Below are 14198 nucleotides of genomic sequence, written 5' to 3' on the forward strand. Positions count from 1 at the left end.
AAGTAAAGAAAATTGGTGAAGCTTCATTAAACTAGATGATAGGTGGTTACTTTGGAACTGTAAAACTGGAAAAGAAGAGAAAAGCTATTGCAATATTTGGTACAAAGAATACTACCAAAATTAGAGAGCAATTTGTCTCTATCAATCCATTGCAGCTGTTCAGTAGAATTGCAGATGTGCACCATTCGAGGGAGAATCTTCGCGAGTATCTCAAATATCAATTGGCAGCGATGCCTCTATCTCTATTTGATGAGGTACACTGAGAAAAATTTTCATAGAAAATTTAACAGTAAAGACATGTAAAGTTGATTATTTCGTAATTCCGTACTTATATTACGTAAATTTGGACTTGAAACCATTATAATGTTAATTTACCATGTGGCGAAGTGGAAATACAACATGCTGCATTTTGTCTTTTATGAAAAATCTGTAGTACGCAATAAATGTACGTAACGACAGGAAGGTTTTCAGTTCTGTAATGTTAAGAGTACATTCCAGACTGGAAAGAAAATGTGACGTCATTCAAGAGAGATAAATGTCTTTCAGGAATGAAAATATTACAGGCTATCCTATCTAGTACGTGTTTTTTGACATGAGTAAGGAAAATATCGCAGGAAGAAGGACAAATTTTCCTTGTAATGCATTTTTTACATTATAATGTTAAAAGAAACTGAATAATGTAAAAATGTTCGTAGTAAAGTGCAAACTTCACGTCAGGAATGAAATTTTGTCATGATAATGAGATCTACCCATTCTACACTGCAAAGAGCAAACAAATCCGTTCTATACAGACATTATGTAAGGAGACAAATTGTTTTATCATTACTATTTGTGTAACGGAAGCACGATTACTTACAATTTCTACGTACAACTGATCTTTCAATCGGAAAGCAGGACAAAAAAGTACGTAAAGGAATGATAGAAAGTCATTATAATGTTATATATCCCAGGAAATTGATAAAAATACATTTAGTAATGAATAATTTACAGTAAGTAATGGAAAAAGTCCTCTAACTCTGTGTAATCATACAGTTGTTTGGTATTAAAGTCTGTACTGTCATGTTACTTTAACATTACAATACAGACAGTAACGCATTATTCTTGTTATAAAAGTTGCAAAGAAAGAGGCTCAAAATTTTTATTACCCACAATTCCATTCTGTATGGCAAAACGCGGGAGCCTCCATTTTTCGTGTGAAAGTCATAGTCAGTATCGCGCTTGAAGAAATAAGAAGAAAGAAAGTGTTGTTATAAGCAAAATATGGATGCGTATGTGGAAGATTTGCTGACTACTTGGAAACTAAACAATTACGTTAACATTTTTAAGGGTAAGTAATTAGCATTAGAAATAAGAAAACCTGAATCAATCAGCATGACAGCAGAAGACAATCTATCCTGCTTGAAAGTAATGATTATTTTCTAACGATCTAGAAATTACATAAAAGCTGGAGAATTTTTGTGTACACATGAATATTATTTTGGATATAGTATACGTGAAGCTGCATCAGTTCCCAAAGGAGCAGGACGCTCATACTTTTAGGGATTATTCATTGAGTATGTACGAACTTACAAAGGGGGCAATAAAGCGACTTTTATTTACTTATCGGCTCATACGAAAATAAAAAAAACGTACCTGTACTTTATATCGGCATGTGTAGTGCCATTGTACTTTATCTATGACTGTGTGTGTGTGGGGGGGGGGGATTTAACGCATATCGGTCTTGTGCACATGGGTACTTCTTACTATTGCACTACGTAGAAAATTTATGGTATTTCGTGTAGAAGTGGTAATAGAACACAGAAGAATGCAGATCAGGGGGTTCTCGTGTATACTATTACCATTATTTTTTGTAAAAACATGCAAGTATGTTGGTTGCACTCATGTTAGAATGCATGTGATGAACATACTAATTCAGTAGGTTCCTGCTTCAGTAACTGCCTTTCCTATGAATGTAACTTCTAAATCTGTTTAGGCAAGAAGTATTACTAATGTAAATAATGCTCGCTGTATTCTCTTTCTGTACGTTCAGCAATCATTGTTGTAGTGCGCACTTGCAATCCTCGTTGCAGATTCAGTTAAGAGGTCTTGTGTAAAACACCAACCAACCTGTGTTAGATGGACACTAATAAGCACGAATGCTATCTAAGCGAATCTGGGAAGGAGCTTAAGAATGAGGCCCACGCGGGAGTGCCTCCGTAGGGAGTAGGCACGTCAGCGATGTTGGGTATACGCGTAAACGAGCATTATGGAAAACCAACGCTTTCACGACACGGAGATTTCTTTTTGTAAAAGTCGTTTGCTCCTTAAATTCGTCGCACCGTACATTGTTCATTATTAATTGCTCTACTACTACTTACCTTATGGGCGAATGCGTGGGGAAGGTTCTAGAACACAGGTCCCCCATATAAATTAGTACGTACGTTGATTTCTTTCTGTACCAAAGTTTAATATTTAATTCAAATATTATTGCCAAGCGAGCGTAAGCGAGTGAAGGCGGGTTAAGAGCCCCGCAAAGCACGTTGTGTTTGGTCTTTGTTGCAACTAAATGGGAAGGTTCTAGGACACAGGTCTCCCTTCCCGTTTAGCTGTGGTAAAGATAGAAAACAACGTGCCCTGCGGGGCTCCAACCCCCCTTCACTCGCTGGCGCTCGCTCAGCAATATTATATAAATTAAATATTAAAATTTTGGTACAGAAAGGATCCATCCTAGCTACTAATCTATATAGGTGGACCTGTGTAGAACCATCCCCTACGTCTTATACTTTACGTAATTGTCACTTTCTGTAAGATTTTCTGGCATTAGTCGAACAGTCAGTTCTACAAATTTTGATATATTTCTTACATTTTCAGGTTACGTTAGAGCTTTTTATTTCTTTTAGTAGAGTATGCACTAAAGGACCTCCATTACTACTTGCAAATTCGCTTGAGGACTGCTTTAGCAGGGTTGGCAAAGACCATGGATTTTATTGAAAAAAAAAATTTGTTTAAACCAGGTTTTTTTGGTTTAAATAATTTGCTCTGTATATTTATATCACATATAGGCAGAAATAAGCTTGTTTCGCCTTGGTGTTAGTATGCAACAACCGAGTTATGCTGGAAGGGGTCACATAAGCTTAAAGTGGAATCCAAACCGCTTCTCGGCTTACATCCAAGAGGAATTGTCTTCCACTTGAACTCGAAACCGGGACTAATTGGCCAAAAATGCGATACGTCTGCCGAGTCACTAAGGACTCCTGATAAAAATACGTTAACTGATCTTTACATATTTGCTAATATAATTGTCAGGAGTCATTAGGACAGAAGGACAAAAAGATAAACAATTGCACAAGTGGAACCATTATACAGAATTACATATGTACAATTTCAAAGTACTACGGAGTACAGAAAACTAATTTAGTCCAACTCAGTTCATTTATTAACCAAGTTAAAGAAATATAACGAGTTACTTTATATATCAGTAAGGAAAGTGAATAAAGATACGAATTATTTGAGTCCACTTTGGCTCTGACCCATTTATACATAAATAGTTACCAAATATTCTTGTTATTGCAATCATTGCCTCTCGTGGGGTTTGTATGACCCCCTCCCCAAAAAAGTACAGCATTTCGATGTATTTTATTAATAGTAAACACTATTAAAACGATACAATGTTTTGAATTTCCCTTTGGTTGCATAACAATAATAACAAACTATAAAAAAAATCACAAAAGAAACATCCATAAAGTTACATAAAAAAAGTTCCTTTTGTAATATAATCTCTTTGAGTAAAGAATGGGGTGTTTAGGTCTGAATATAGTACGAATAATATATGGGAGTGAAAAGTGATACGCACACTTGTGTTCACAAATGTGTGTTCATCAAGATTTTACGAATAGTTACACTTTTACGAACATTTTTCGTTTTTTGGTTTAAACCAGTTTTTTTTTTAAACAGCTGGTTTAAACCAGCCAACCCTGCTGCTCAGTATAAATACAATGTTGATGTATGACAACAAGTACAGGGGATAAAACATGAACCAACTTGTGCTAGGTGGCCACTAAAAAGCACGAAGGCTATCTAACCGGGTCAGGGCAGGAGTGCAGCAAGGGTCCGAGCGGGAGCGAGGAATGCACTCGTATGGACCAGGCGCATCAACGATGCGGATATACGCATAAACAAGGATAGTGGAATAGCGCACAGACGCACACACATACAATTCTTTCACAACCGCTCAAAATTCATTTCAATATGCTGTGCATTGACAGTAATTACTTCTATTCACACTCTCAGATCTTCACAGAAAAAGAAGAATTTTACCATCGTATTTTACCTATGTTTTCTGTTTGGTAGATCTGTCTGCTCGAGTAAACCCCGGTGTTTGTGCCCCATTCAAATTACACACACACATGATTCTTTCAGCTAAATTCACATTTTCCTTTGTTTCAGTGGATTAGTTACGGTAATTTTACGGAATTACTCTTTTCAAATGATGGAGGGCGTTTTGGGTCAGTGGAGAGCATTCACCTCCGGTGCTTGAGGTCCCTGGTTCAATCCCAGCTCGCGCCGTGTGGACTTTGTGGTGGACAAACACCATGTTCGTGGGTTTCCTTGGGGTTCTCCAGTTTCCTCCCACTTTCTTCATTCCACCATTTCATTCATTACTCATCATCACCGTCTCCTTTAGCCTAACCGGCATAACCGTGGGACGTAAAACTGAAAGATTTCATTTCATTTCATTTTCTTTTCTTTGTACAAACGTCGGTATCTCCCTGCACTTGTAGGAGATAATGAAAGGATTTCGTTTTTCTGTACATTCAATGGGATAGTTTATTCGAATTCAACCTTGTAATTTAATATGCGCTATTCTCCTCAATGTATGTATTGATTCTAGTGACTACATTTAGAAAGCTATGTGCCATTGAGTACAAAATGCAGTAGTAGAACAGTAGCGTTTTATAAAGTATTTCAATGTTGCCGCTTCCATAATTTATTTCAGTAGTTTGTAGGATAACCATTGATTTAATTATAGCATCAACTCTACGAGGCATTGAATACATCAAAATTGAACCAGAAACTTTTAATCCTAACTAGCTAAAAGAAATACGCCCGTTATCGAACGGGAGAAATCGATTTGAGGCAGCGAGAGACAAAGGGGTGTAAGTGACATTTGCGATAAAGTTTATTTATGTATAGAAAATGGACTCCCCACTGCATAATATATGAACTGGATATTGAAGGACGCTATAGCCTACTTGCGTCTCTATTCATGGATACACTACGGCATGCTTCACAATCCAGTTCATACATTATGCTCCACGGAGTTCATTTTCTAAACTGGGGACCAGCGTTCACCAGGAATGGTTTCTGCCTAAACTTAAAGTGCTGCGCAGTTTCTAGTTGGCACGAAACTAATTGTCACTGACTGAGAGAAAACACGAAATGTGTAGTCTTCACGACGCACATGGAAAGTGAAGTCTTCACAACGTTGTAATTCACCCTTCCTTTCCCATCTTGGGGGACAGCTCATTGCCTAGAATAGATTAACCAATGACGTCACAATGTAAATAGAAAACGAAAAATGAAATGAAATCTTTTGAGTTTTACGTCCCACGCTTATGCCGGTTAGGCTAAAGGAGACTGTGATGATGAGAGATTAATGAAATGATGGAATGAAGAAAGTGGGACGAAACGGGAGAACCCCGAGAAAACCCACGCACACGGTGTTTGTACACCTTTTCTCTTGGCGGGGGCTGGGATCGATCCCGGGACCCGAAGCACCAGAGGTGAACGCTCTACCACTGAGCCACCGCGGCTCCCTAATGTCAATAAATAAAATAAGTAAATACATAAAATATATTTTTAAAAATACATATTTGCACGAGATGCTGTTATCACTGGCCACCTAAGTGCTTTTCTTTTCAGTACAGTAAATAAGTAAATGTAGATGTAGGATTATATGTGAATATATTCTGAATCTAACTGTCTGATTTTGAAATCTTATGCTCTGGTGTAATCTGTTTCTTTGTCAAACCAAAGGCCGCGAGCGAGATGGGGGAGGCTCATAACTTGTGTGTAAGTGACACTGGCAATCATTTTTGGATTGGTGAGTGCGTCTGACTTTGAAATTTTGAACTATGTATTGTTCCAAGCATTCAGCATGACATGCAACCTAGTGTCTTAAGAGTTTGAGCATTGCGTGCAAGGGGGGAGATCTGAGTGTAAGTGTGCTTATCCAACCAAACCCTCAGCTTAGGTATTGGAGGTTATTACGTAAACATTAAGAATTGTTTTGATAAAGATGATTGTTGTTGTTATGGCGAACTGGCACAGAAATTTTTACTTATATATAAGGCAGTTCGCATACGTGTAACTTTTTGCGGGAATGGGGGCAAGATAATGGGGTCATAAGCCGTAGCTCGTTTTGCTTTTATACGTAAATCTGGCACTGATTAAGCAACATATTTTTAGTAAATCATTACAGAAGTTCAATTTATTTATTTGCTAAGAAAATTGAGATCCTCAGCACTAACGCTGCAGCGTTATTAACGCTCATATAGTCCATCCAGTGTTATAGCCATTGATCCAATAAGCCAGCGTTATCGCGCCCAGAGGCGTTGACAATGCTTGGTTAACGCGTGGTTGCCGCCGCTCTCTGTCAGCATTAATTGCGGGTTGATTCCGCTCATATACTCCAAACCTTAAGTGTCTTCACCACCGAAAATTTTAGAAATTTTCTGTAATATCTTCAAAACAAATAAAAATATTCAAAAAGCAAAGAAGTACTGCACTAGACAATATTAATTTTCATGTGATATTGTTATTACGACTCATATATCAGCTTTCGATTTGCAACTGTCGGTAAATTTAGCATTTTTTTGAAGGTTCTGTAAATAGCAGCACACCACAAGCAAATACATGAATTATGGTAGGGTGTCACATGCAAAATCAGATTGTCTAGTGATTTGAATCTTTGCTTTTTGATTTTTTTTTATTCGAAGATATGGCAGAAAAAACTCTAAAGTTTGCGGTAGTGTAATTTTGCTATGGTGAGCACTCTCAATAAACAGGAAAAATGTAGCAAAAGTGAGTAGGTTACGCTAAGTTTAATATCCCTCTCATTAAAAAGAAGGTATTTCAAGTTGATAAACACAAAGCTCCGCATACAGTGGATGGAAACGTTAATCAACAAAAGGAAGCAGAAGTTGTCTGTTGTCATGCTGTAAAGATCCTCAGCATATGCATTAGGGCAGTGTCGTCTTCCTCAACGTATGTTCGTTGATTTGTACCTTTCTTAAGCATAGTTTCGCAGATTGGGCCAACACGTAAAAAGGGCTCCATAAGATTATATTTTGATTCGACTTTCGTTAGTGGAAAAATACAGAATATAACAAATCACATTGCTGAGATAAAAATACACAAGGGAAAAGATGACATTGTTAAATTACTAGGCACAATCATGTGTATATATGCCAAAGTTTTTCACCGCATGAAAGCACCCTACCTACTCACAACAATCTTAGAAGTTTTGAAACGTATAAATAAAAACTCTAAGCAAGTTTATCATTGTATGAATTCTTTTGTTCACGAGAATATAGGTTATCATTTTTAGTAATGAACTGCAGAGTTTATTTTGATGTAATGTGGAATGAAGTTACATTTTTATTTCCATTCCATAAATTTCATTATGGTGTTGCATTTCTTCAGTTAATGTCATATTTTGAATTACCCTTTCACCACCTCTATTGCAGTGTATAAATGGTTAATATTATGATTACATTTGCTCATTCTGCATTTGTGTAGGAAAAATAGTACGTAATGTAAGATGCTTCTACAAGTAGGTGCAGAGAATGAGGGTCAGAAACAACCTGAACAGTGCTTTAAGAGGCTAAGTATCTTTCTTTTCCAGAGAATGGTGTAGATTTTTTTGCACTTCAACACTTAGAGGATAGAGACATCGAACAGCTAATACCTCAGGCAGGGCCAAGAGTAAAATTCAAGGTTAACTGGAAATCTTGGAAACAGGATCTTCAGAAAGCAGATGAAAACAGGAGGGTAGGTTATTCTTGTGTGTCAGCTACACATCATAAGTGGAATCCTCATGTTATATTTGTCAGTAGTTCACGTACTGTAAAGTAGAAATAGACTCGTTAACATGGAAGTCGGGAAGTAGATGTGACCTGTTTCAACTACACAGTAGGTATGACAGACTTCTTTCAAGATGAAGGCATTTTGCTTAATTCAATGCGCAATCTGTGAACACCACTATTTGTGATCATGCATGTTAACCACAGAAGTTATAAGTATAAATAAAATGTGCTTTTTTTTTTCAGGCAGACATACAAACCAGAACAATTTTTTAGTTCCTCTTTCGCATTCATGTTATGAAAATCATAGACTGTGTGCTCTCTTGCGTCAACGTCCACAAATGTTTCTAATATCTGTTAGATGTGAAGTGTACAAAACTATACATCCCTAGAATTGGTGATAGATCAATAGCAATAATGTGCCTGTATGGCGGTATTGAAACCCAGCTAATACCATTTAACCTTAATTTTGCCAATACCAACACCATTGAATGTTACTATTAGCCAATCCAATTCCTGTACTCCTACGCTGATAAATTTCACATAATAGTTGCTTTAAGTTGTTACACAAAAACTGGCAAGTTGATGATGCAATTCTTCTTCTTGCGATTCATAAGAGCATTGCTTCCGTAGGAAATGAAAGACTTTAAACTTGTAAAAAAGAGAGAGATATTATAATTAGCTCATTTCAGACAATCATTTCTCTCTATTACTTTTCAGAGATGTAATGATCTTCCTCTTTCCCTTTTTTAAAACACTATTAAATGTTAATAGTGTCATACTGTTGCCAAGAGTGTCGTTAACATTGGTCTTGCATTATATTGCAAAGGATTACTAGTTTCAATAAATGTTAGAGTGTAAAAGTGTATTGATCTCTTTAAAAAAAAATCAATGTTTTGGACTAGTATTGTTAAATTGTGTTTTTAACTGATACCACATACCTTTGAAGTCAGGTATCAACCATTCTGATACTTCTTGAAATCTTAGCTATCGACACCGATATTATTGATTTGACGATCCATGTCTACCATTAGATATGGATATATACCATTGATGGATTTGCCAAACAGACTTTATCACTGCCCACACTTCAGTTTTCCACAAACATCCATCAGTATTGCAAGCATCCATATCTGCATTGGCCATTGCTAATGCTGATCAGATGCGTTAATATCAGCAAAATGGTCCTTCCGTGGTACCTGGTATGAGCCGCATTATGAAAATTGACAAGTAGTTAGAATTATAGTACCTCCTTTAACACAAGTATATGTTTGCTCACATTTTTGTTTCCTTCTTGTCTGACGTGGTACTTAAGAAATTAGTCATGTCCTTTGTAGTGTTTTAGCAAATGGCATTCACATGTTTATTAAATACTCATGCTTCTTGTGAGTCATTTTAAGGTTTGTACTCAGTTGCAGGAAGAAGCAGATAGGTTGCTTCTTGACTTAACAACGCCAATATCGTTTGGAAACAGTTCTTGGTGTGAAGGAAGGAAATCAACATTCAATGCAATAGAGAGAGATAGATTAGAAGAAACTCCTGGAACATCCGCAGATTTACGAGAGGAACACCAGCAGGAAGAAAACAGACAAAATACTTCTGACATTCAGTCTCTTCCTTCCAATTCCAGTTCAACTTCTTGCACTCACTCAGTGGAAGGCGAAAAGCAAATCAGGCACAGCGAATCAGAGGGAAATCATGTAAGTTTTGGTTTAATGGAATAAATGTCTACAGGTTTTAATCATGAATGTTTATGGGACTGAATAAAGCAATCATCGCTCAAGGGAAATACATCAATATGGCTTTGTGAATGTAACATTTTTAAAATTGTTTGCATGCCTCTTCTGTGTGAACGTGGATTTATGTCCAAATGACAATTTTCCGTACATGTTAGGTTGTATATTGTATTTATCAATCCATGTTCCTTCTTGATACAAAGAAATCATAAATGGGATCTTATAAGTTTATAAGTAAAGTACAACACATTTTGGTAGCATGTGTATAATGTGAATTTTAAAGATTTGGGAGAAGGATTTCACATTCATTTTTATAATTGAGATCATAAAGGAAAGGGTATTACAGTTTCTTAAGCAAATTTTTAAAATTGCACTCATTTCGATAACCAGACATTTTATCCTTACCCCATTCTGTATACAGCTGGAATTTGCAAGTAGTTACACTGTTACTTCATGCCACTAGCCAGGTTTCAAAGCCAAGCGTGCTTCGTCGTCAGCTGAATCCATGAAATACTACAACAGGTGGATTTCATAAGGTTTACACGAACTACAGTATAGTTTTTTCTCACGTTTACAAATACGTTGAGCACCTAGATAAAATACAAAACATATTGTTATAGCTACTTGGTTGAGATTGTGAACATGAGAGAAAAGTAGAAAACGTAGTTGCTGTAACACTGAAATGAAAATCTGTGTAGTGAAATCCACCAGCGTCGATCCACCTGTGGATGAAGCATGCTTGGCTGAAAATCTGCGTTGTTGAGTGAACAAGCGAACTACTTAGAAATTCCAGATGTATATATGAGGGTTGAGAGTTCTATATGTAATAGCTATACGAAATGGTCTTTTTACTTCAACAGTTTGGGACCAATTTACTACAGAATTTTGTTTTCGTTTATGATAATTTAATCTAAACATAAAAAATCTACAGTAATTTTCTGTGAAACCTCGTTTACTATAAATGAAATAAACATTTGGTAAAGAATCGGGGTAAAAGTACATATCTTTTTTTATTTTCAGATACACTCTCTTGCTGCTATTTAAGAAATGTTTTGTCGAATCCCTTCTTGTATTGTACTATTAATGTGGGATAATGGAACATACAGGGACTTTTTCCTGTGGACAAACTCTCCCCAAAAGACCCTGATTGTGATTTTGCGTTTCTGATTAGTCACTCTGATATTATAATCAGATATTCATGCTCATGTTTTCCCTATGTACATTCTCTTCAGTTCAGGTAATTTTAGGTAACACTTCAAGTTGGAGGACTCGTGTAAGAAACCTTAAGGGAAATTATACCTTGTTTTTACTGATAATTCATTTTCATTCTCTACATTTGCACTACATTTATATTTCATTAAAAGTTTTGAAGGTTCACTTTACAATGTAAGAGGAAAATGCAAACTACAGTGAAATAAAAAGATAAAAATAATACGCTTATGAATCAGAAAATGTGAGGTCAGTGTATACTTTCTCAAATCTTGCTGTGATTAGGTTTTCAAATGGAGATGCAAGCCATGAAATATATTTGTTTTCGTTTTCTTTCATTAGGGACTTCATGGATATCCTTGTTCATAATGCTTTCGTTGCTTGCAGGTGCTTACTATATTGCAATGCACACTGGATGGAAAAGCCATTCTTGCTAAAGGAGAAAAGAACAATGGTTTACTAGATAATGCTTCAAGGTGTAATTTAGCACGACTTATAGTAAAGCATGAGTTAGAAGAAAATCCGACACGGCTAATAACACGAGGTGAATTTACACGCTGGGCACATGAAATAGCAACCATTTTTGGGAAAGAATCACCATCTGTGTATTACGCAGCTTACATTGGAGCCACGAACTACCAAACAAAACGCAATGCTTCTGGGAAGTTGTATGAGGCCTACATTTCAAGAAGAAGAGTTCTAAGAAAGAGAGGAGATATTCCAAGTAGAAGGTCCTCTTCTGCATCACCTACATCTTCACTAGGTGACGACACAGACATTGTTGAAGAACCCATTCCAGACCCAGTAATAGATGAGAAGTTACAGTGGCTCAGAACGTCACTAGATCCCTGGCATGTTGTGTGCGATAATTGGAGAGCAACAGCAGAAGCTAGATTGAAAGCCCTGGAACAGCCTGGGACGGTTGGTGCTTACCTTGACTTGTACCCTGTTTTGAAAACACCACAAGGTTATACATTGGTAAGTGCACTGTTACTGTACTATTGCAAAGTATTTAACAACTGAGTGAGGTGTCTCATTTTTCACAAAACACGTGTTCATTTCAATTCAACGCTGTCCTCATTAAAACATATAGGTCGAATAATGAGGTGGGGAAAAACATGTAAGATTTACATGTGTACAGACCACTATCACAAGGAAACAGCTCCACCCATAATTGCGCTCAGGCACAGTTTTAAGCTGTGAGAGCTAGATTTAGTTAAAGTTTTTGCATCAAAATTTTGACTGTTAATAGCTATATACATTATGTTAATTGTATTTTATATTCTATTTCTCTCCCTTCCATACTACAGTTTTATATCATGTATTCTGCTAGAGAAAGGTACGATGTGGTCTTGATTTGATACGTAGATTTTACTTTCCTTGACCACTACTTTCATCTTATTATATTTGGTTGTTTGTGAATATGTAAAATTGCTGAATTGTAACATTGTGTAAAAAATGCGAGTTTTGTAATTTATTTTCTTCATTCTCTTTCCAATTTGGTAACTTGAACCACTTGAAAGTGAGGAATTAAAAAAAAGACACATAGAAATAATTAACTATGTCTGTAGATTAAAATTGAAGTCTCCTTGCACTTGCTTGCTGGTGCTGTGAAATTTTGTCTTTTATTTTTTATTTTATTTATTTATTTTTCTTAAGAACCATGGCAAAAGGTTAATATGTTTTTAGTGGATGTGAACTTGATTGGTTTTAGTCATTGTGAACTTAGAATGGCCTACATGAGCTTTGCACAACTTGAATGTTGATCGTAGCAATCTTCCAGAAAAGGGTTCCAGTATATTACCAAAATATTGAAGAAAAATAGAAACTTAAGCAGGTAATTTTAATGTACAGAAATGGTTAATTTTTTTAAGAAAAAAGTTTGCCCGTTTCCTGTTATGTTTGACACATCGGTTGCTTATCTTTTAATGCGTTAATTACTATTATGAAAAATGAATAGGAAAACTTGATGTTTCATTCCTGTAGGAACATTACTGAGAAATTTTACACTTGTTTCATATTTAAGATTTCATCGTGATACCTCACTACTAATAATGTTGCTCTTTTTGCAGCTGTTGGAGGACTACTCCTTCCTTTACCCTGGTACTGAAGACAATTTGTTTAACAGAATTGTTCTGCTTCAAGACAAAATTCTGCATTTGTTGGAGTTGAAAAGAAATTTGAAAGAAATACATTCTCTTTCAGCACCGTACATCTGTGCTATTCATGGTAAGTACAGTGCTTCAAGCACTATTTATTTTTGTAATACAGTCAAACCTAGGGTGATCAGGCGTACTGATTTTCGCAGTACAGTATTATTTTTCAAATAGCTTTCCTGTGTGTTCCAAAGACATCTAGAAAATTGAGATTTGTCCTTTTTTTAAAAGTCCTGATTAAATTTATTTGCAATACTTTAATGTTTCATTCTTTATTCACAACATATCGAATCACAGGCACTTTTTTTCTGAATGATAAACTTTTTTTTCAACACTGCTCAAAAAATTATTGTTAGGAAAATAAAACAATCGACAAACCATTGTTTTGTAATGCAGTTGGTTTTACTGAGAAAGTCTTGTTGAGATGTCGGTAAGGCAGGATTGGTCACTTATTTCAAGTCACAGCAGTGACGCCAATCAATTTAACTGGAGTTTCCTCGTGCCAGTCTTTTTCTGTCATGTCTTAAAATAATCCCAGACTCTGAAAATCAATTTTAAAAAGTAAGTTTTTAGCCCTAAACGAAGTTTCACTATACGTTCATAAAAATAAACTACAAGCGCATGTATTAATTATGTGTCTAATTAATTATAATGCAAATGATATTATTTGATTATAGTACAAATAAATTTGATTCATCTATTTGCGACTTGCAGTGTGAAGTATTTGCGCTTCTTTCAGTAGTATTACTTGTCTAAATACATTGTTGTGAATAGGCAGAGAGAAAATTCTTTATAGTTCAATCGTGACCTTTTTTTATTGTTTTTGTTGATACTCCATTAAATTGTTTGAAATTCTTTCAAAAATCTTGTATTTCGACATGAAAGTATTTGGAGATGTGTTGATTTCTTAAAAATGAATGATTGCCTTGAGGTTAACGTGAAATGAAACAAAGAGATACGTATTGTCGATGCACAGGCTATCATTTATTATTATGCTTCTGTCCTACTTTTCACTTGTCAGAATCTGGTCACCC

The 14198-nt window shown here is 35.8% G+C and overlaps 1 protein-coding gene across 1 annotated transcript; it reads left to right on the forward strand.

Annotated features, from left to right (window-relative positions):
* Nucleotides 1-400: 400 nt before the first annotated feature.
* Nucleotides 401-13353, forward strand: LOC145681157 (uncharacterized). Its single transcript, XM_081752609.1, has 5 exons — nt 401-1327; nt 7886-8031; nt 9476-9763; nt 11396-11986; nt 13081-13353. Exons 1-5 carry the CDS (start codon nt 1261-1263, stop codon nt 13336-13338), a joined length of 1350 nt encoding a protein of 449 aa, XP_081608735.1. The 5' UTR covers nt 401-1260; the 3' UTR covers nt 13339-13353.
* The last annotated feature ends 845 nt before the right edge of the window (nt 13354-14198 follow it).

Source organism: Thermobia domestica, chromosome 3 (genome assembly GCF_964235325.1).
Source record: "Thermobia domestica chromosome 3, izTheDome1.hap1.1, whole genome shotgun sequence".
In the NCBI taxonomy this organism is placed as follows: Eukaryota; Metazoa; Arthropoda; class Insecta; order Zygentoma; family Lepismatidae; genus Thermobia; species Thermobia domestica.

Coding starts and splice junctions, on each gene's coding strand:
- LOC145681157 (XM_081752609.1), top strand. CDS start 1,261: ATGGATGCGTATGTGGAAGATTTGCTGACTACTTGGAAACTAAACAAT. Junction 9,764..11,395: donor GCGAATCAGAGGGAAATCAT/GTAAGTTTTGGT, acceptor CGTTGCTTGCAG/GTGCTTACTATATTGCAATG. Junction 11,987..13,080: donor CACCACAAGGTTATACATTG/GTAAGTGCACTG, acceptor CTCTTTTTGCAG/CTGTTGGAGGACTACTCCTT.